Below are 22,153 nucleotides of genomic sequence, written 5' to 3'. Positions count from 1 at the left end.
CACCAATATTAACGTTGGACATTTTATATGCCGTATTTATCCATTAAAATATCAACTATTTAACACGAAATTGTAATTTTTTAACAAACGCCAAATCCAGAAGCAATTTACATTATGGCGTGTGTGTCACTTTTTTTTTATAATTGTATGTTTTTTAATTCGGTGTTGCTGCGAAAAGGTTGCGTTAGTTCCAGAGTTGCCAGCTAGAGCATTAATTGGATGTCAACTCCCAAACAGATCTCGGAATATTCTTGTAGTTTTAGTGAAAGTAATGATTTTTTTTCGTATTTTATTCGATTAATATGTATTTTTGAGTCTTTAGTATCTATAATTTGGACTTTACCTCATAATTATACTATAAATACCTTCACAACACGTCTTAAAAGAACGGCAGAGTTTATATCAATAGTGCTTTCAAGGCTCTTTTTTCTACTACTTTTTTATAATACTTGGATGATTATAGAACGAAAATTTACATTCTAGACTTATTTAAAATTTAATATCAAGAAATTGGTCTTCACAGATTAAAAAAAATGCGTGAACAGCTGTTTTTGGCAGAGGGCACTGTAGTGCAAAAGCCAAGTTCAAAAAAGTTACACTGAAGGGAAAAATGTGCTTTTTCTTATAAACAATCACCATATTTGAGTGTTTTCGTTTGTTAAATACACATTTTTTGTATATCTTCATTATTAGATTAACATTGAGACCTTATCCTAAACTATTGTTTAGAAATAAAATAATTAAATTTACCTACGTAACTAAAGTTTAAACCGAATCCACTGAATTTTGCGTTATTAAAAAAAACGTACATTATGTTCTACACAAAAGAAGTAAATTTTCCAATACACTTTACTAAAATAAAAAACCAACATTATTGTTTAAAAATAAAAGCAAATCAACACTATAAATTGTATAAAGATTATTTATTTTAATTGATCGTGATATACGCAATCTCGGTGCTGCATAGGAAAAAAATTTTTCTATAGTTTGGCAACGGTCGCTTGGAGCTTGGAGCATAGCCAGAGCCCAGAGAGAATCATATTGTCTTTTTTGTGCTGTATTACCCCATAAAAAGGGAAACATACCGTTTTTAAGCCCAATGCTACTGACAAAATTGGTTTGCCAGATCCTATTTTAATAGCAGGATTTTTTACTTGAGAACACAGTTCTATGTGTGTTACGTAGTGAAATGTTTGAGAAAACATGTAAAGTTTATTTACATTCATTCAGTATTTTGATTATAATGCAAAAATGTTAATCTATATCTTGTGTCGAACTTGGCTTTTTTTGTTTATGTTGAGTGAATTTATTTAATGTAGTAAAAACCGATATTTTACCTTATAAGATTTATAAGGTAAAATTACGATTGTGCTCCTTACTACTCAAAAGTAAGATACGTAGTCTGTGGCTTTTTACCATTCTTTGATTAGTTGAAATCTCCTCCAGTTACATCACGTGGTTTCATTTAGACTTTTCGACCAATGACGTTCTTAGGAGCGTCAATCGTAAATGTTTTTCCGTAAAAGTATTGGTAGAAATTAAAACTGAGCTTGTATCTTAAAGAAAAACACCGTGCTTAATGGGTGGCTGCCTACAACGACAGTTTTCATGTGTTTTTAAGTGCAATTCAATAATTTTCCTCGAAGTTGTGTTCAAAATTTATTATTGCCGTTGCTTTCGTTTGGATATATAAGATAGTTATCATAAATTTTAAACACTACCAGTTCAATTCGTAGATATTTTGACCGTCCTCATTACATTCGTGCTAATGGATGATTCTGTGATTTCCCAAGGTACGAAATGTGTTTGTAATTCGTCAAGGCTTATAAAATGACATTTGGTTTTCAATTCTGTTTATTTCTTTTTTTAGGGAATAAAATAGATAACTCTGCATCGGAGAGCGATTCCAGTTCTCTCGATGGCGGGGCGATGTTACCTCCTACCACGGTTTCTCGTGATCAGTTACAAAAAAGAATTGAATCTCTTCAACAGCAAAACAGGTATTTACCGTATTTTCTATACCTATTTAACCTATTTTACATTTAATAGTCTTATTGGACGTCATCTACTTGTATTCTTATACAACAAATGATGTTTAAATCTACTAAAACAGTTGTTCAAATACTTGTGATGATTTCAGGGTCTTAAAAGTAGAGCTGGACACATATAAGCTCAGAGTGAAGGCCCTGCAGGAAGAAAATCGCGCACTGAGACAAGCTTCTGTATCAATAGTATGCATTTACATTATTATCTCCATTGGGCACTTGTTATTCAGTCCCATTGTATGCATTACTGTCATACGGCCATTCCAGATATATATCTATAGACAACTCACTCACTACATTCTGTTGTAATGATATAAGTGATATCACTTACTTTTGTAACATATGTTGGTTAGTGATTAAGGAACATTCTTCACATCAATCTTGGCATGTCATTCTTGTACTAATGTATTTGTGGGAAAGGGAATGTTGGTATCATATTATATCTGTAATTAGTCTTAAGTTAATTGATTTCATTGTGTTACAAAAATTTACCATGTAAATTGTATTGTTTTGTATTTATTGTACCTAATTCTTACACTAATAAGTTTATACCATAAACTTATATAAACTTTATAGCATATGATAATACACTTTCGTACATGGAACAACTTAACAAGAAAGTGCTTTATTATTGTAACACAATGGATCAGGGCTCGGAACCAGTATTTTTTTAAAACCCTGAAATAGCCCAATATTTTGATTTTTTTTATGCTCATTACGTAGGACTGAATCATGTATTTAGGAAACAATTTTGCATTATTAAAACGTCCCATTAAAAATGAAATTATAAACAAAAGAACGAAAAAGAACATAATAATACTGGTATTTTTGTATGGAGCAAATACCGGTTTCCGACCCCTGCAATGGAATCAATTAACTCAAGTCTAATTATAATTACAGGTCCTTAACTATGTACACATTTTTTGCAATCACCCTGCTATAGTTGAGTGATCTAAACATATATGTCTATGTACAGCCATGTAATGGGACATTGTTTAAATTTACAATGTTACATACTTGTTCCAATTACACTAGTGCAGAGCAAACTGAGCAAACATATTTTTTTTAAATAGTAGTTGTAAAATACTTTTTTGCACAAGACAATTACAGTCAAAGTCTAAATTGTTGAGACACAAATCACCAAAAATATGTGTACATAACCTTATTGCTTTGACATTAATGTAGTGTGTAGATATTTTTGGCCATTTGTCCATATCAATATTATAGACTTACACCGTACATAGCTAGATTAAAAGTAAATCTTTGAGCAATTCAATGAGCAGACAAAAAGTACCAACATCACTACATAGTATAAAACAACTTAATCGTTTTCCGCTGTCTGTCTGTTCCTATGTATGCTTAGATCTTTAAAACTTCGCAACGGATTTTGATGCGGTTTTCACCAATCAATAGAGTAATTCTTAAGGAAGGTTTTATCGTATAGTTTTTAGGTAATTGTTAGGGTGGGTCGCTATTCTCTTGCACACTATTGGCTACTTGTGAACAGTTAACATGTTACCCAAATTAATCCTTTAATGTATACAAAATAGCCAAGTCTCCTTACTGTCAATAGTCCTAATCCTAATGATTCAGATTATGAAAAAAAAATGCAAGAGAGCCTAGTTATGTTGTGCTTGACCTACATTACATTTTGAAATGAGAGCCGAATAAGTTTGTATGAAGAACTGAGCTTGCCGGGGACTCTTAAGTGTACTGTTCTAAATTAATATGTATGGCTCATTATGTTACTCGAAATGAACGAATTTTAATTTTAATTTAATTTAAATTACATAATAAAGGGTTAGATACTGAGTAGTGAAAAATGGCACTTAGATTCTTACAAGCGTTTATTTTACAGCAAGCTAAGGCTGAACAAGAGGAAGAATACATTTCCAACACACTATTGAAAAAAATTCAAGCCTTGAAGAAGGAAAAGGAAACATTAGCACATCATTATGAAAGGGAAGAAGAGTGTCTCACAAATGATCTGTCCAGAAAATTAATTCAGGTAAGAACAGGTTATACATACCATCATCCAAATTGTTATGTAGAGGTAGGGTTGCCATATATGTCAGGATTTCCCCTGACATATCAAGATTTTTAGTTGTTCATCTGGATTGTCAGGGAACTTTGCGAGTGTCAGGTTTTTTTAGAAACTTCAGGTAACCACTAGCTAAAAGTTTGGAGTTGGGTAAAGGGAAGGTTATACTTGCTGTAGCTACAGCATAAGGTGCTTGGTAGCTTTATAAGGCATAAGGGAGTCAGGAATTATGCATAATTGAACCCTATCACTTTGAAATAAAGTTCAAAATCAGGTGGGAAATATATTCCCTCTGCCTTATAAAGGCTTAAAAAGTTAAAGTAAATTGTGGAATTTATCGTCAAGGAAATGTCAGGTTATTAGGGTGATGTCATATTGTCATATTTTAAATTTTCATATGACAACCCTAAAGAGGGGTCAGTAGCAGGGACCGGCCCGCTATCCCTTATCCGGGTTTTATAAGGGTATTGCATAAGGCTTAACTCACCATACCCTTTGCCAGACGACAAACACAGAGACAGGGTCTGGCAAATTGTATGGTGAGTTAAGCCTTATAAAACCCGGATAAGGGATAGCGGGCCGGTCCCTGCTCAAATGTCAAAACCTATCCCCTATACGTAATACAATTGAAATTTTTGTTAATTCAAGAAAATAGCATTGGGTCAAATTAATCATTGATGAGGATTATGAGTCTGTTGAGTAGGTCATTCTTCTCATCAGTTAAATCATTCTTACTATTATTATTCCCTTGATTTTACTTTGGTTATGTATGAACAGTAAAATAAAATACAATTAGAGTTATTTCTAATATTGTCTTCGGTTACCGCGATAGTTACTCATGAAATATATTTATTTTAGAGTTATTTGTCTTGGAATTGGCTTAAAAAACGTAAATACATTTAAAAAAAAACCTAACCTAGGGTGCTGCCAGCGGTGGAGCGTTCTTTTAGAGACGGACTATTCACGCTGCGTCCATGACTACAGTCACTTCAGACTTCTGCATCTGACCCTTGATTATTATTACCTTGTTTATTTTTGATCAGTGTATTAGCTAAAGATGCACCGGATATTCGGTTACTATTCGGTATCCGGCCCTTATTTTAATATCCGACCGGATACTGGACAGTGACTTACTATCCGGCCGGATACCGAATAGTATCATTGTTTGCTTTCGGAGTAAACAAATTGATTTTAAGAAAGTTACGGTCGTACTCGTTTATTTTAAAACAATTTAAACATTCAACTCACTTGCACATAAGTCCGCGCGAACGTTCACTACAAAACAGGTCAATGCGCGTGCGCACCTGAATAACCGAAATGTAGATATAGTTCCGTCGGCCGAATATTTGGCGGCCTGATATCGAATATTCGGCCTATGGTCAGGCCGAATATCCGGTATCCGGCCAAACAACTATCCGTTGCATCTCTAGATTAGCCCAGCCCACTATTCTTAAATTAAAGGTACTCTTACAGTTACGTCAGGAAAAATGTCGCCTCGAGCAGACGCTGGAGCAAGAGCAGGAATGCTTAGTGAACAAACTCATGCGGAAGATTGAGAAGCTTGAGGCTGAGACTCTTGCTAAACAGACTAATCTGGAAAGACTCCGCAGGGAAAAGGTAAGCAAAGCTTGGCCATTAATCCGTGTGTCAAATCCAAAAGTAAGACCCAAACAGGCTGGAGATTGGAACAAAAAGGTTTTTAGGGTTCCGTACCCAAAGGGTAAAAATGGGACCCTATTACTAAGACTTCGCTGTCTGTCTGTCTATATGTCTGTCTGTCCGTCTGTCACTAGGCTGTATCTCATGAATCGTGAATTTTCACAGATGATGTATTTCTGTTGCCGTTATAACAACAAATACTAAAAACAGAATAAAATAAATATTTAAGTGGGGCTCCCATACAACAAACGTGATGTTTTTGCCGTTTTTTGCGTAATGGTACGGAGTCCTTCGTGCGCGAGTCCGACTCGCACTTTGCCGGTTTTTTATGTATACTTAATCTTATTCTGCTGGGTGATTCTGTTGAAGGTAGCTCTACACAAGGCGACTTACACCCACGACATAGCATAGCATGCATGCATGTGATGCATGTCGTAGTCCAAGGTCATATTTTCTTTCCCTGAAATAATGTTACATTTAATCTTTAGTTCGTTTTTGCAAGATACACTTTATTTTGTAATGCTGTTATGTCACAAATCTATAGGTGTAAATAATCTTCAAAATTTGCAAACTACCAGTTTTTTATTTATAGTTTTAGTTTTATGTAGTTTTTAAATTTAGTTTATAATTTTTACTTTAAGGATTTATTTGTTTTTTGGTATTTTTAAAACTTTTAATATTAAACAGAATTCTTTTAATGTTAAATAATTGTAATAGTTCTGAAGTGTTATATTTTTAGTGTACAACTACTTCTTGGTATCCAATTGATTGAAATTTTACATACAGTCGAAGGCAAAATATCGATCCAGACAAATGGCTCAAAAATATGTGAACACGACTTTATTGTCTAAGGTGTAAGAGCTTACACATGTTTTTGAAACTTTGGGAATGTATATATATTTATGCCCTTGACTGTACTTATGATTCTTATGAAAGAACAGTGATAATGCTTTTTTTTTAAATAGAGCTGATCTGATTAAGAAGACTAAAGGTTGGGTCTGGGTTCAAACACAAAACTTTACTAACTTGCTAATTTCAGGTGGAATTGGAAAACACATTGGAGCAAGAGCAGGAAGCGCTCGTGAACAGGCTGTGGAAACGCATGGACAAACTAGAGGCTGAGAAACGTTCCCTGCAGATCCGCCTCGACCAGCCAGTCTCCGATCCTGCTAGTCCAAGGTATGTTAGGAAGACATTAAGAAAAAAGCATTAATTTTTAACAGGTGGCGGAACCAGTTCAGGTGCAATATGTATAGGTATATACTAGTATGTATATGCCATGACATTTTTTTTTAACCCAAACTATTTATTTAATTTAGTAGCAAATATACATAGTTCATGATCAGCAACGCAGGCTTCGTCAAGTGCTTACAACAACAAATCAGCTACAGGCTTCGTCATTTACTAACAAATGATATAATCCGCAACAGGATTAGTTAATCTTAAACACTAAATTGAACTAGGCCAAATCCTCACTTCTTGCAGCGCAAGTCGACACTGGCAGCGTTGCCCCGTTGAAGGAAAGAGATCTGTTGTGTGTCTGACATTTAATTAATATATTTAAGGTCAACGTGGGGAAGACCATCTATAAGGGAAGACTGTCTACAAGCTTTTCGTCGCTTTTAACTTTGCGTTTGTACACATACTCGACTTACTGAAGGTCTGTAGAGCAGAAGGAGTGAAACTCTTCGTTTCTGATTGTGTCTGAGCGACGAACGTATACAAATACGAGAGTTCTTGCCCTATAACGGTCTTCCCTGGTACCTATTCAGTCGTTATATGTACTGCTAAGCTAAACTACTGCGGTTTTTTTTCGCTGCGAGTTAAACGTAAAATTAACTTTACTCTAGCCTTATATTGACCGGGATATAGACCGTGATTACCTTTTGTATTGTTTATGAGCTCCCGTTGTTTGTATAAAAGGTAAAATAAAACTGAAAACGGATTAGTCATTTAGTCATTTAGTCATTTATTCAATATTGCATTGTCATGTACATAATAAGGTGTTACATTTTATATAGCCAGTTCATGACACCCTGTAAGGGCACACAATAGTACAGTTTTTCTATTCTATTAATTCTAATTTACACATTGCAATTAAGGTAACATCATAAAATTAACATATTAGCGTATCAGTGGTTTAGTAACCTATTAGTTAGTCTCATACATTAATTATCGCGTATATTGTATAATTTATAATACATCCCGATCCCCATTATGTAAAAGGTTCGAAACGTCGGGATGTATTATAAATTCAATATACGCGATATAATCCGTTTTCATAGTTTTATTTCATGAGTAACTATCGCGGTAACCGAAGACAATATTAAATACAAAAGGTAATCACGGTCTATAGCCCGGTCAATATAAGTCTAATGAAACTAACCGTGAATCATTCAAAACTCTAACTTTACTTTGATGCTTAGGCAGCCAGGTATACATATACTATACAAGTACGTACTAATTAATTTACTTTTGTTCCTTTCAGAGACATTAGCAACGGTGATACTGCGTCGAATCTTAGCAATCATATTCAAACATTACGCTCGGAGGTTGTCAAATTAAGGTATTTATTTACTTTTTTTGCTTATTATAATTATCTGAGCAATAAGCGTTCGTTTGGGTAATGATTTGAGTCACAGTTGTCTACAGGCATGACCCTGTAGTAAAAAACAAAAGTTTTATGGAAAAATAATATATGTATAAATAATTTGAAATTAAAAATACTGATACCAAACATTTTCAATGTGCTAGAAAAGAAGTCTGAATCATAAAGGAATCGTGAGGAACTCGGACCGGATCTGCCCTTCATACTCACACAGAGTCAGATACCTTTTGTTTTAAAAATGAAACTTATTCAAAAATAAATCTGGCGACTAGTTAGAAATAAACTTTTTTTACTTTTTTACTTTTATTTACTTTTTTAATGAATGTAATCTAAATGGAGATTGAGATAACATTGTTAATTAACTTGAATTCCAATAAAACAATTGTTTAACAGATAAGGAAAAATATTTATTTGTAACGGATATTCTATTCTTAATCTATTCATAGATATACGGGCACGGTGGTAGCCCCGCCAAGTCAAGCAAACAAACGGGCACAGCCATACTGTCCTTTTTTAATACAAAATAGGGCAATTTTGCACCCACACTGTATCTTTGAAGTCGATAGACAAATTTTCTTCAAATATGAATTACCAACAATAACGCTCACTAAACTTAAATCCTCCCCAAAACTAGAATTGAATAAAAAAAATATTGTACCTGCGAGGGTGGGTTGGTGGGTTTCCGAAATGAAGACGAAAAAACAAAGATATTTGATTCTGACTAATTTATTTTTCTACATATGCTCCTTCTAGCTCGAAGCTATAACTAAACCGAGGTTTTTCCGGGGCCATTTTTCAAAATGTAATAAAATTAAATAATTTAATTATTTTGTATAACTACACTGGTTCTCGAGTTGTAATTCTAACTAAACTAAACTACACATTCTTGTTTGTTGCAGGAATCAATTAGCCGTGTCTCAAAATGAAAACAAAGAGAAGATGCATCGTTTTGCCTTAGAGGAGAAACACATTCGAGAGGAAAACGTTCGCCTACAACGAAAACTTCAGCAAGAGGTAATTTGACAGGCTGTTAGGAGGTAGTTTGGCCAGCCATTTCCGTCAATAAAAAATGGTGGCAAATTTAATAAATGTAAGCACGAAGGGTTGTCTTCCCATAGGAAATTTGAATTTCGCGCCTTTTCCTACTGACAAAGTGGGTTAAGCAGAGTATAAAATAAATAAGTATAGGGAATATTTTACGAAACTCTGCGTAGGTGGCGCCATTACCACAATCTGAGGGTCTATCGCAAAAAAATAAGAAAATCGAAATTTCGTTATATTTCATCTCTGTCAGTCTTGCATATTCAAGCGATAAAGAGGCAGATAGCGAAATGTCGGATTTACGTTTCCCGGTAGATCCTCTGTAAACAAACCGCCTTTATGCATCAATGTAATATTTTATTATCTCTGAAAACTTGTCAAAAAAGGTACAGTATAAGTTACTCTATGGTTTACTAAAAAGGCTAGTACTGCACTCTGCTGACAGAACATTGCAGTATTATCCCGAGCGTGTCAGCGTCGAGCGTGCTCGTTCGGAGCGTGCGTTCTGTGGTTGTTTGACAAGGCAAATGTGTATTTGTTATTGGCGCTCAAATCAAAAGGTTACTTGATTGAGATTGTAACTTTGTTAATGTAAAAAAGTTTGATCAAATCTCTAATTGCAGGTTGAGCGCCGCGAAGCGCTATGCCGGCATCTTTCTGAGAGCGAATCTTCATTGGAAATGGAGGAGGAGCGGCAATTTAACGAAGCGTTAAGTGTAAGCGTTGTTGATCTTAAGTAACATTAATACTTCGATTGCTTTGTGTTTTCCATTTAAAAGTTGTTGGTTGGTCAATGGTCAGTAATGCAAGCCAAAAAGTTAGTAATAGTAGGAGGTATAAAATTTAAAAAATATTCATACCTAGAATTTGTCCGGTGATGTAGATGTACGCCCTCGTAAATTATTCTGTTTGCTTAAAAGTTGACATTTGTCAATACTGCCGTTTATCAATTTTTTATTTATTTATGCTTTAAGATATCTAATTTGATTAATTTAATAGCCGTTAAAAATATTTTTTCAATTTTCAATTGCGGCTGAATGCCGATGGGTCTGTGCCTTCGATGCCTAAACTGCCAAATGGTTTCAAAATGGCGGACGAATGTATGAAATGTCACCGTATTTAAGAATGATTTCGAATAAAATTTAGGTTTTGCAAGTGTGATGAAAAACAATGTAACTCCGGGGGTAAGAATATTGTTACTCGAGTCTTTAATCCACTCCAGCCTACGGCTGTCGTGAATATATAGACTCGTACATCGTTTGACTTACCTACCCCCCACGTTGCACAATGTACTATTGTGTGTTTGGTGCAGGCCCGGTCCCGCAGCGTGTCGTCCCCGGGCGGGTCGCGGCCGCTGTCGCCGTACGCCTCGCCGCTGCTGCCCGGCGCCGGACACAGGCCCGCGATGCATTTCAACTCGCAGGTACTACACACACTGACACTGACTGACTGACTCGCATACACTCATGGCGTTATTCATGTGTTACTAGCCTGAATTAGCTATGAATCGTTTGTCTTTATCTGTCATTTTGACTTAAGTATTTGTAAGAAAGGGATAAAACATAATTTAACTGAATCCGGCCCGTAAAGTTTTATGAATAGGGATCATTTGTTATAAAAGAACCTTTTTTTTTTTAAATCTTTAAAACAATTTAATATGTGCATCATTTTAAAGTTTTCACCAGTTGTCTATAAAATACATATATTCGAATCAGTATAATATTTGCAAAATTCAAAGCTTTCTCTAGGATCCCCCATCATCAGATCTCGACGTAGTCTTCTCAAAAAAATATTTTTTTTTTTAAATCTGTCGAGTCCTTGAGCAATCGAGAAACATACACAACAAAAACCCCGACGCATCCATCTCTCTTTTGAGGTCGGTTAATGATGATAAAAATGCTACCAACTCTCTAAGGGCTCACCCCACACTAGCGTCGGCGTCTAGTCAGCGATATGGAAAATGGCGTCGGTGGCGCCAACGTTGCGTCGAGCAACAGCTATAGAGTTGACTAGACGATAGTGGGGGGTGGGTCTAATGTTCAGGTCGCTAAGTCCCCCCCTCCCTGCAGCCGCGCCGGCCCAACGAGCGCTTCGTGAAGCCGGCGCCGCCGTCGCTGGGGCTGCCGCGCCTGGAGCCCCTGCCGCCCCCCGCGCCGCCCGCCCCCGCCCCCGCCCCCGCGCACGCCATCGCCGTCGCGCTCGCCGAGCCCGCCCTGCAGCCGGCCAGCCCCATGGACACCTCGTCGAAAGACTAGCCGACATAATGTAGAAGGCCGGTGCGTGGTTTTGTAATCGATTTTCGACCTTATTTTATCCAGTGCGGACTTTAAAATCGCGATTTCTTAAAGCGTTCTGAAACATTATGGTCTTAACCCCTTGTAATAAAAAATATTTGTTTAAATTTGAACTTTAATAACTATCAATAGAGTTGAATATCATATTCGCCGTTTATAGCATTGTGTGCGGTGAAGGGTTAATGATGCTCCGTTCGTATAATGTTGAGGCCGCTTAACGGTCCTTCCCCGATGTACCGATGCAAACGAACAAACATATGTTGCCATATAATTCTCAAAAAGCATTTTTTTTTAAATAAAAATCACTGATATCTTCATTATTCCATTCCAACATACGCTTAACATTCTCTTTCACCATTTCAAAAAATAAGGATAACACCATAATAACATTTCAACCTTGGCATTATACATCTCCAGCATCGCGCAACCTAACGCACTTTAAAATAAGGTCGAAAATCAGACAATGAAACCAATTAATATCGGTTTTCGTCGTCGACGACGAAAGCACGTCCTTTAAGCACGTAAGTGTACAACACGATCGCTGTCGATTGGCGAAGATATCGAAACTGATGATTCGGTCGGTCCGCGGTTCTACCGTTGTACTACAAATTTCGAAATGCACACGTACCTAATGGCGCAATTAAAGTTCCATCGTTTAGACTGTAAACCTTATACAGTAGAACCTCGATTATCCGAACTAAGTAAGTAATTGGGACCGAGACTAGTTCGGATAATAAAAATGTGGGTTTTTTTAAGACGAGATTAATCAAAAACAATTACATATATACATATTAACGTAAGTGGTCTAACAACATTCGATGTAACAAAACGCGTTTCAACACGCTCGATACCTACCTATGCAGCAACAAATTCAGGCCAACGTTCGGATAAACTAAGTCGGTGTTTGGATAACTAAGGGTTCTGATAATCGAGGTTCTACTGTAACGAAGTCACATGGCCCACCAATGATCAGGTAAGAGTGTTGCTATTAGTATTCTTACAGGTTGGTACCAGATTTGATACCAGTACTCTTTGTCAGCTGACCGGTTACTTTAGGCCAGACAGGATGGATACTGTAATTTAAGCTTTGTGTGTATTCCAATACTGAGTTCTCGACTGATAGACGATGTGAAACACGTTTGTCTTGCATTTACATACTCGTTAAAAAGTTATGATGGACCAATTGGTATACCATCTAACTCTATGGTCTCTTTGTGCGCAAGAGATGTATATAATTGAGTTTTATCAATGCGGCAAAAAAAACATGGTATAATGCTCTATAGTTTGTGTAAAGATTTTGGTGTCTCATTTTTCTAAGAGACGAATGGCAGTCATGGTGGTGTATATTTCGAAATTTGTATAAAAACTGTAAACATGCAAATAGATATTGTAGTTAGGTGGACGTCTCCGGCAGCTTTGTTCGTAAGGTTGCTTCCGCACACATTCAGCGTCCGTTCCAGTGAAACTGGATTTATTTGTAGTCCAGTCTTCGTGTGCAGTGGATTTTGGTAATAATTCCTCCATGAAAAATATATAAAGTTGAGGAATGTCCAACAATCCAATCGTTTAATCTGTAGAAAGAAATATGGAAGAATTATTATTAAAATTGACTCAGTGATTTTCTATTGTTAAAGTTTCCTCGCACGGCTTGTATATTCGAGATTGAAATTAATATGTTCTGGTTTTTTTTATGTTATAAGATAATATTTAATCTTTAAATAGTCGATTAGATTAGATTAAAACGAGATGTTATAAAATTATGAACAGGGTATTCGCTGGGAGGGGAGGTGCCGTCGCCATCGTCGGATAGTTCATAATTTCGGCTCACTTGCCACAATCTTCTGCATACATATTTAATATATTACTTTGTCCTTCAAAATAGGTGACAAGAGCGCACAGCTTAGCAATGATTTGCGTTGTCGCGCGCGACACCATACGTCGCCCGCGACAACAACGCAGGTCGTGCTGCGGTCTGGTATACTTGATATTTAGAATTAGAAAGAGCAATTTCACTTTTGCGGTGTATAATTCTGATCACCGCGTTAATATAGTATGATCTAAGATTTTCACGAAAAAATTCCGATTCGCATTTTTTTCTTTTTGCTGTCAGATTTCTCATTATAATCCGGAATATCACGTTTAAGTATGCATGCAGGGGGCGTTGTGTGAAAAAATCGTGTTCAAATTTTCATAGATTGTAATATCAGGTCAAATGTGTGTTTAAGTAAATTGAGAAATCTAAGCGATCGCTATTATAATATCTGAGAAACTAATATTGTACGAAACTTAAAACGAATACCTACCTTGGAAACTAATAACTTCGAGGAATGTAAAAAAAATACAGACAACACCTGATATGTCACTTTCTTCTTTGGAAATTATCAACATGTTTTAATGAGAATGCGCCCTAAACTTTGGCAATATAAAGAAGTTCGATTGTTTATTTTCATATTTATCGATCATTATGTACAGCTTGGTAATATAATACTATCTCATGTTTAAAGAATATATGTACTCCCAAAATTATATAAACTAACAGGGCAGAGCCTTGAATACCTAGGACACTATTTGAGCATTAAGAGCCCATCAAAGTGGTGAGCACTTGAGGAATGGGGAAAGAAACTTTTGACAAATCTACGCTTGACAGCTGTAAACGTCAATGTTTGCGCTTATTTATGTGAGCAATCAGCAATATAACCGCGTGTTATTAGCATACTGACAAATCTATGCTGTGTTATAAACGCAACTATAATGTACCAGTTTATATGCTCGGAACTAAGCAGCAATTCAAAAAGCTTTCCTGCCCCTACTGGTAGACCAATATAAATCTCCATCCAGGCCGCGTAGGCAACATGCCAACCGCTTACGCTCCGTAGCGATCGAAACGCAACTGTCACTGTCGCACTAATATGGAAAAGTGATAGAGAGACACATAAAGCGTTTCGTTGTCGTAGCGATAGCGATTGTCACCGCCGCCGTTGTCTAGGCCGGCAGTTCTCAAAAAGGCGGCAAATTTATATCAATTCAAAAAGCTACCTACCGCTACTGGCAGACAAATATAAATCTCCGGTTCTCCGGCTAAAGATAATACAACTTGTCTGGCAACCCAATTTCTTTAGTAGAAAAAGGCGGCAAATTTGAAAATCAGGCGCGATGGGTTGATTTCTCTTTTTTTTTCACGACTATTTTCTTCTGTATAAATAGTAGAGTATCTCTGGGTCATAATATGGGTACTGGCATACCTATGCGAATAGACTCCGCGTGAGGTCATTCAAATTACGAGTTTTATTAGCTTTACCGAGGTTCATGCAACATTGTACGCAAACAAATCTTTCAAATCCATTTTATTTTACTTCTTAGTGACTCGTTTGCCTTGGAACTTATCAAGCGTATGTTACGATGACAGTTAAATACTGCAGATAATAAAACCTAGGTTATGGACGGGTCTTTAAACTTTAGTCTTCAAGGAAGTGTAATTTTATAACATATCCCTCTTCTTTATTTTAATAGGTATTAAAAAAAAGGTTTTCTTACCTGCCTTTAAATTCATTTGTTAGTGATCGTTTTATTTATTTATTTAAAAGGTGAAATCACTTCAAAATAACTGTAATCTGAATTTAGGATTCTCGAGGAATCGTCTAGGATTGTGTGAAAAGCTGTTTATATCCTTGTTTATTTAAGTAAATAAAAATTATTCAAACTAAATCATGACATCAGTCATTAAAAGCATGTTTTCTTCAGTAAACTGTTACGCGATAATATTGCTGATTGCTGAATTGTTTGGCAAGCTTTTGAAAAAGAATCTAATCGTCGAAGTAATTTTGAGTTTGAAGAATATCATGCACAGAAAAATACTAGCGTAAGATCAAGCGAAGTTCGTAAGGCATATTCGACCGGCGGCTTCTACACAAAATTAGTAAACGTTTTTTTGAAAAGATTCACAGTCGTATAGTAATCGTGGGTAAAACGCATTGGGATAACTTCAGAAATATGTACTGAACTAGAAACACTTCATACTTTGGCAGCACTAGCCAGTGTCTTAGTAAGTGTTGCAAAAACATGTTTTTTTTTTTCTAGTTTAGTAGATACAAAAAGGATATAATAGGATAGAGCGGTACTGTCATAGTAAATTTTGTAACCACAGAAAATTCACCGCCATCTATCGACACACTTTATAACTAAAAATGAAGATTTGTAAAAATACGATAAAATGCATTTATATATGGATAAATAATTTTTTTATTTGCATAAATTATTTTTATATGATTTTGACCCATGATCTTTCACTGATATGCGTTAAATTGTTAAATAACAAACGAAACCGTCAACGCCATCTATCCGAGAGTAGGCCAAAGGTAGTGGCGCCATCTAATCGAGAATCAAATTTTTGTGATTTTCCAGGCACGTTTTTTCCTTAGACTGTATCCGTCTATTACGGAGTTATATCTATCTCTGGTAGATATAAGTATACAATTTACGAGAATATCTCGATTCTAATGGGCAATTATTTTATTTATATTTCTCGAATGCTACCGCTATAAGTATTTGAATAGGAATCATTCTTGAATACTTTTGAAATTATGGGCAGAAAGTTCTATATTGGCTGTGTACTAAAATCACTTCAGGTATTTTAGGGAATAGTAATTTAAGGTATGTTCACATTAGGCTTATAATTTCACGGTGAGCCATCGTCGTCCAGTTCAGCTTACCTAAGAGCGTTCACGACTCTGAATAAACGCAGCTAGCTGTAAGTCTAAGGTGAACGTGCCCTTAGGGTTTAGAGGTTGATCATTGTAAGGTCAATTTCGAATCTTAGCACGCAGGGAAAAGGTTCTTCTTTGCAATGATATATGTTCGTTGTACCGTTGCATATGTATTGTACTCCATTTATCACATCTGAGTTGAGCGAATTGCCTCCACATGGTTATAGTTTGTTATGTTGTGTTATGGTTAAAAAGAAGTTCGATGGACATGTGGAGTAGTGGGTGATCCTCGGACGCTATTCAATAATTTGCATATTTTCACTTAAATATAGTTTATTTTTTTTCAATGTTATGATTAATGAAAACAAAAATAAATTCACTAAACTTATGCTCTCGTTTTAATCTTGTATCCTCCCATCACCCACCATCTTCTTCTTCTTCCCAGACCTTATCCCATTTACTTGGGGTCGGCCCTCCCTGTCCTCTTCTTCCATTCTGCACGGTTTAGTGCCAGGTGTGCGTCCTTTATTCCTTGCTCTCTCAGGCTTTTCTCCACCGTCGTCAACCAAGTGGCTGGTGGTCTCCCGCGTCCTCGCGTCGTGGTAGGCATCGCTAAGGCTACATTGATCATATGTTCGGGAGGTCGTCTCTGAATATGCCCGTACCACCGTAGGCGTTTCTCAACAAGTTTATCAGTTATCGGTGCGACTTTGAAACTGCCCCTGATGTACTGGTTTCTAATCTTATCCAACAGAGTGACGCCAGCAGACCAACGCAGCATGCGCATCTCTGTGGTGTGAAGTTTGTTTAGATGGCATTTGTTCGTGGCCCAGCACTCAGAGCCGTAAAGTACTGCAGGTCTTATGGCAGTTTTGTAGATGTTTCCCTTTACTTTTATGGGCATTCGTTTGTCACACATCACACCTGTGAGTCCCATCACCCACCATACTGCTGAAATAAAGTTACCTATACCAGACGACTGACCATAACAGACACAGACAGGTTAGACAGGTTGTTAAAAAATAAGTGCATTCCCGTTGCTCCCCTGGCAACGGCACATTTTCGTCGAATAAGAAATAATAAAGAAATGATAACTACTTACCTATACACGGTGGCTAAAAAATAAGTGCATTCCCGTTGCCAGGGAGATTTTGGGATTATACTAAGCAATTTTTACTATGAAACCAACCCCGAAATCGCGAAAAAAATTTTGCCTGTTTCATACATTTTGGTTGGTCCATTTTCTATGGGAAGGTAAATTTTTTTTTTCGCGATTTCGTGGTTGTCCCATAGTAAAAATTGCTTAGTATAATCCCAAAATCTCCCTGGCAACGGGAATGCACTTATTTTTTAGCCACCGTGTATAGGTAAGTAGTTATCATTTCTTTATTATTTCTTATTCGACGAAAATGTGCCATTTTCAACCAAAAGGGTACTTATTGTCGGTTGTCAATAAGGCGCTATTTCCATATAGCTTCAATTCGAAATCAGCCTTATCGACGAGCGACAATGTGTTACCTTTTGGTTGAAAACGTCACAAATGTTCACACAGACGATTTCAACGTTTCAAGTCGATGATTATTTTCTGACGATTGTTAGGGTTCCGTACCCAAAGGCTAAAAACGGGACCCTATTACTAAGACTCCGCTGTCCGTCTGTCCCTCTGTCCGTCTGTCTGTCACCAGGCTGTATCTCACGAACCGTGATAGTTGAAATTTTCACAGATGATGTATTTCTGTTGCCGCTATAACAACAAATACTAAAAACCGGCCAAGTGCGAGTCAGACTCGCGCACGAATGGTTCCGTACCATTACGGAAAAAACAGCAAAAAAATCACGTTTGTTGTATGGGAGCCCCATTTAAATATTTATATTATTCTGTTTTTAGTATTTGTTATAGCGGCAACAGAAATACATCATCTGTGAAAATTTCAACTGTCTAGCTATCACGGTTCATGAGATACAGCCTGGTGACAGACAGACAGATAGCGAAGTCTTTGTAATAGGGTCGGACGGACGGACAGCGGAGTTTTAGTAATAGGGTCCCGTTTTTATCCTTTGGGTACGGAACCCTCGGTGCGCGAGTCCGACTCGCACTTGGCCGGTTTTTTACATCCATTGCGACAGAACAGAACAAACAGTGAAACAGAACTCCTATACTTGCAAATTTTCAGGAAATTCAGCTTTGTACGGGACAACAGCATCAGCACTATTAGTTATTCTGTGACAACAGTAGACAATTTCGTGGAATGCTCCAGCATAGCTTTCAGTTCCTCAAACACGGAGAAATAAAAAAAATGCGGGTTGAAATTAAATGTCAAATACTGGAATACTAGGGGAGCTATTCGACTTCAGATATGAATGGCCGAGACGTTGGTCATGATATGGGTATTACCTATTACATATTTAATTACTAAATTGTAATTAAAAAAAAAGATTTTTACTCAAATGCAAACTTAACAAGCGGGAATAACCAACACCAAAACGCAATCATGTCCTACCGCTGTTATCCATTCGGCAACTTCAATGGACCACATAATCGCACTTTACTCCTGTCATAAACCTAAGCAAACTCCACTAACCCAAGACAAAAAGACGGTTTAAACAAAACAACACCCGTCGCTTAAGCCTTTTTGTGCAAACACAGGATAAGGCGTATTTGCCCAAGCTAGGTTACAGGTAGAGTGATTTGCATACTGCCCCCCACGATGCCTTGACCATATTAAAAATATTTTTATGACCCTCAAATAAGTCGCAAAGGCGACTTTTAGGGCAGTGTAAACAAAACTGCGAAAGGTAAGTTAATTACCTACCTACCTTTGCTAGTTCCTGATTGGGATGAGATGACATGTGTTTTAATGTATTTCTAAGGTTGAATATTATAAAAATATAAAAACTGGCCAAGCAGGCCAAATGCGAGTCGGAAACGCGCACGAAGGGTTCCGTACCATTACGCAAAAAACGGCCCACTAATAGGCCCAATAAAATAATTTGGTTTGTTCCCAAACTTGTTTGTATGAAAAACTTAAATTCGCTGTATTTTTTTAACTATGGTATCTGAAGCTACATAAACTAAATACAGACATAGATATACCTTATCCTATTGTAAGTAAAATGTTTCAGAGCAATCTGTGGTTTTAAAATGAGAGCGGAACTACGTTTGTACAGAGAACCGGGGAGTCCGGGGACCCTTAAATATTTATTTCATTCTTTTTTTAGTATTTGTCAAAGCGGCAACAGAAATACATCATCTGTAAAAATTTCAACTGTAGTCTAGCTATCACGTTTCTTGAGATACATCCTGGTGACAGACGGACGGACAGCGGAGTCTTAGTAATATGCTAATAAGGTCCCGTTTTTACCCTTTGGGTACGGAACCCTGAAAAAGAAACAATTTTTTGTTTACCACCCGATAGTTTTCTACCTTGTCATTTTACCTGTCATAAATTATACCTAGCTTATAGGTAATAATATATTTAGGTAGCTTTAGTAGCTATTTTACAAAGTCGCACAAACAGGGGGAAAAGTGACAACACACGAGATACCTAGTTGGTAAGTAGGCTAGGAGGGAGGTGCACTTGCATTAATTGCACCTTCCCTTTAAAAAAGGTCATCGATAGTGTAGCTGTAGGTAGAGGTACCTATGGGCCTATCTGCATGCCCGTCGGAAGCAAAATGTTTAAGTACAGTGTGATTTTGCTAGTAAATATTGTTACTGATAGAGGTGGTCTCTACGCAAAGTTAGTAACTATTTATTAATCTGTGGCAAAGTGACGTAAGTACGTCTATAAGGCCAGAATTACACTTGTAAGTTTTACCACTGATGTCAGCATAGGTATATGTCAGCCTGTCAGTTGTTCGGAACTGTCAACTTTTGTTCTAACTGACAGGCTGATATCGTCCGGTGGACTGATAATCAGTGGGCCCCTTTACTGCTGTGCCGATTTAGATGAAATTTGGTATTTATTTATTTAATCTTTATTGCACAAAAGAAATACAAACGTACAAAAGGTGAACTTAATGCCATTAGAGTATGGAGATAGTTTGTGGCCCGCGAGGAAGGACATAGGATAGTTTTTAGGGTTTCGTACCCAAAGGGTAAAAACGGGACCCTATTCCTATTACTAAGACTCCTCTGTCCGACTGTCTGTCTGTCTGTATATCATGAACCGTGATAGCTAGATAGTTGAAATTTTCATAGATGATGTATTTCTGTTGCCGCTATAACAACAAATACTAAAACAGAATAAAATTAATATTTAAGTGGGGCTTCCATACAACAAACGTGATATTTTTTGCCGTTTTTTGCGTAATGGTACCTATGGAACCCTTCGTGCGCGAGTCCGCCTCGCAGCTTGGCCGGATAATTCAGTAATGACGTAAGTATGTTCGCTTGATATTATGTATGTAAGACAAATAAACTAATAATAGAGTTTATTTCAAGAGAACCTAGTTTAAACAATGTTCCCAACCTAATCTAATACTTTTTACAGTACATATGGTGCTTCTTTCTCGCACTAGTGCGTAAAAGAGCACTTTTCGTGCATATGTCGAAAGTTTAAACGGCCATATGTATTGTGTACTGTGAAACGTTGTACGATACACGTGCGAATAGGTAATTCGCAACTCGTGTCGATTTAAAACACTCCCTGCGGCGTGTTTTAATTTATCGCCACTCGTTTCGAATTTCCTCTTTTCCGCACTTGTATCGTAAATAACTATTGTCAAAGTAGGCTGGCACAATTTAAACTAAAAGCAGGTATATATCAGTAATTTTTCAGTCGTAGCGAAAATAACAAGTCCAGTCAATGACCCTAAAATCATAAATCCTGATGAATTTCAAGCCCAAGCAACAAAGTATGCCTACATACAGTAAATACATAGTCGCAGGTTTCGACGCACTCCAAGTAAACCGTGTTTGAATTTAAGATTCAAATAGAAACTCAAGCGCAGCGAGCCATAAACCATGTTTGCCTAGAGTCGAATAGTTGGACGGTATTGATCCTTCCAATAATTATCGAACAAGTTTGTCACCATGTTCAAACACTAAAGTGGACGAGTATGGAGACTGTTTGTGGGTTTACGTACGAAATCGTAAAGTACAGGTAAGCAGTAGTGTAGAGCCAACAGAAACCAGTGAGAGCAATGCCCGTCGGAATAGCGAGAATACCTTTTTAGTCAAACCTGGAGAGTGGACCAGTATATAATTTTCAGGTTTTGTTAGGCATACGTATGAGTCAGTAGTTATTTCGGAAACGAAAATTTTATTATTATTTTTACTACTTATTTTATGAGCGCGAATAAAACGAAATAAGATCTGGCTGCCTAGCCAAGGTGCGAAACGCAACTGTCACTGTCACACTAATAAGGAAGAGTGATAGAGAGACACAAAGCGATTCGATGGCGAAGCGCAAGCGATTGTCCTCGTCACCCTGGCTAGGCCGCCAGGTTTGGATATGATCTCGATTGCAGCACATCTAATGCCTTCGCTCTTCGTGCCCCTGGCAAAACTGCCACATGATGCATTGTGGTTTTCAATGTAGGTACCTTCTGCTTCTCTTTTTCTATACATTGCCAACCCCACGACCTACAATTTGGATTGTGAAGCCTACATCAGTTGTTGACTCAACTAAATAGTGTTTTATCGGCGAAGCCTGCCCCGAATTCAAGACTGTCCATTTGTATTCAACGTTGGCAGATAGGTAGGTATTTTATTTACTTACTAAATCCGGCGGCACATGTCCAATTTCAAGGCTTTTCTA

At 37.0% G+C, this 22,153-nt stretch overlaps 2 protein-coding genes across 2 annotated transcripts in view; one reads left to right on the top strand and one right to left on the bottom strand.

Moving 5' to 3' along the window:
- LOC134742789 (putative mediator of RNA polymerase II transcription subunit 26) overlaps nt 1–156 on the bottom strand; it is a 44,818-nt gene extending 44,662 nt beyond the window's left edge. The window contains exon 1 of the mRNA XM_063675975.1: nt 4–156. The gene's annotated coding sequence lies outside the window, so the exon portion shown is untranslated. The remainder of the gene's footprint in view (nt 1–3) is intronic.
- A 1,330-nt stretch (nt 157–1,486) lies between these two features.
- On the top strand, nt 1,487–13,452 carry LOC134742971 (coiled-coil domain-containing protein 6). Its single transcript, XM_063676204.1, has 11 exons — nt 1,487–1,793; nt 1,871–2,000; nt 2,141–2,231; nt 3,904–4,053; nt 5,560–5,703; nt 6,785–6,924; nt 8,234–8,311; nt 9,253–9,367; nt 10,018–10,110; nt 10,707–10,817; nt 11,464–13,452. The coding sequence occupies exons 1-11, from the start codon at nt 1,769–1,771 to the stop codon at nt 11,647–11,649; spliced, it is 1,263 nt and encodes a 420-aa protein (XP_063532274.1). The 5' UTR covers nt 1,487–1,768; the 3' UTR covers nt 11,650–13,452.
- Nucleotides 13,453–22,153: the final 8,701 nt, after the last annotated feature.

This window comes from Cydia strobilella, chromosome 7 (assembly GCF_947568885.1).
Source record: "Cydia strobilella chromosome 7, ilCydStro3.1, whole genome shotgun sequence".
NCBI classification, from domain to species: Eukaryota; Metazoa; Arthropoda; class Insecta; order Lepidoptera; family Tortricidae; genus Cydia; species Cydia strobilella.
Note: the sequence above shows the minus strand (reverse complement) of the source record. Positions and strands in the feature narration are given on the sequence as shown.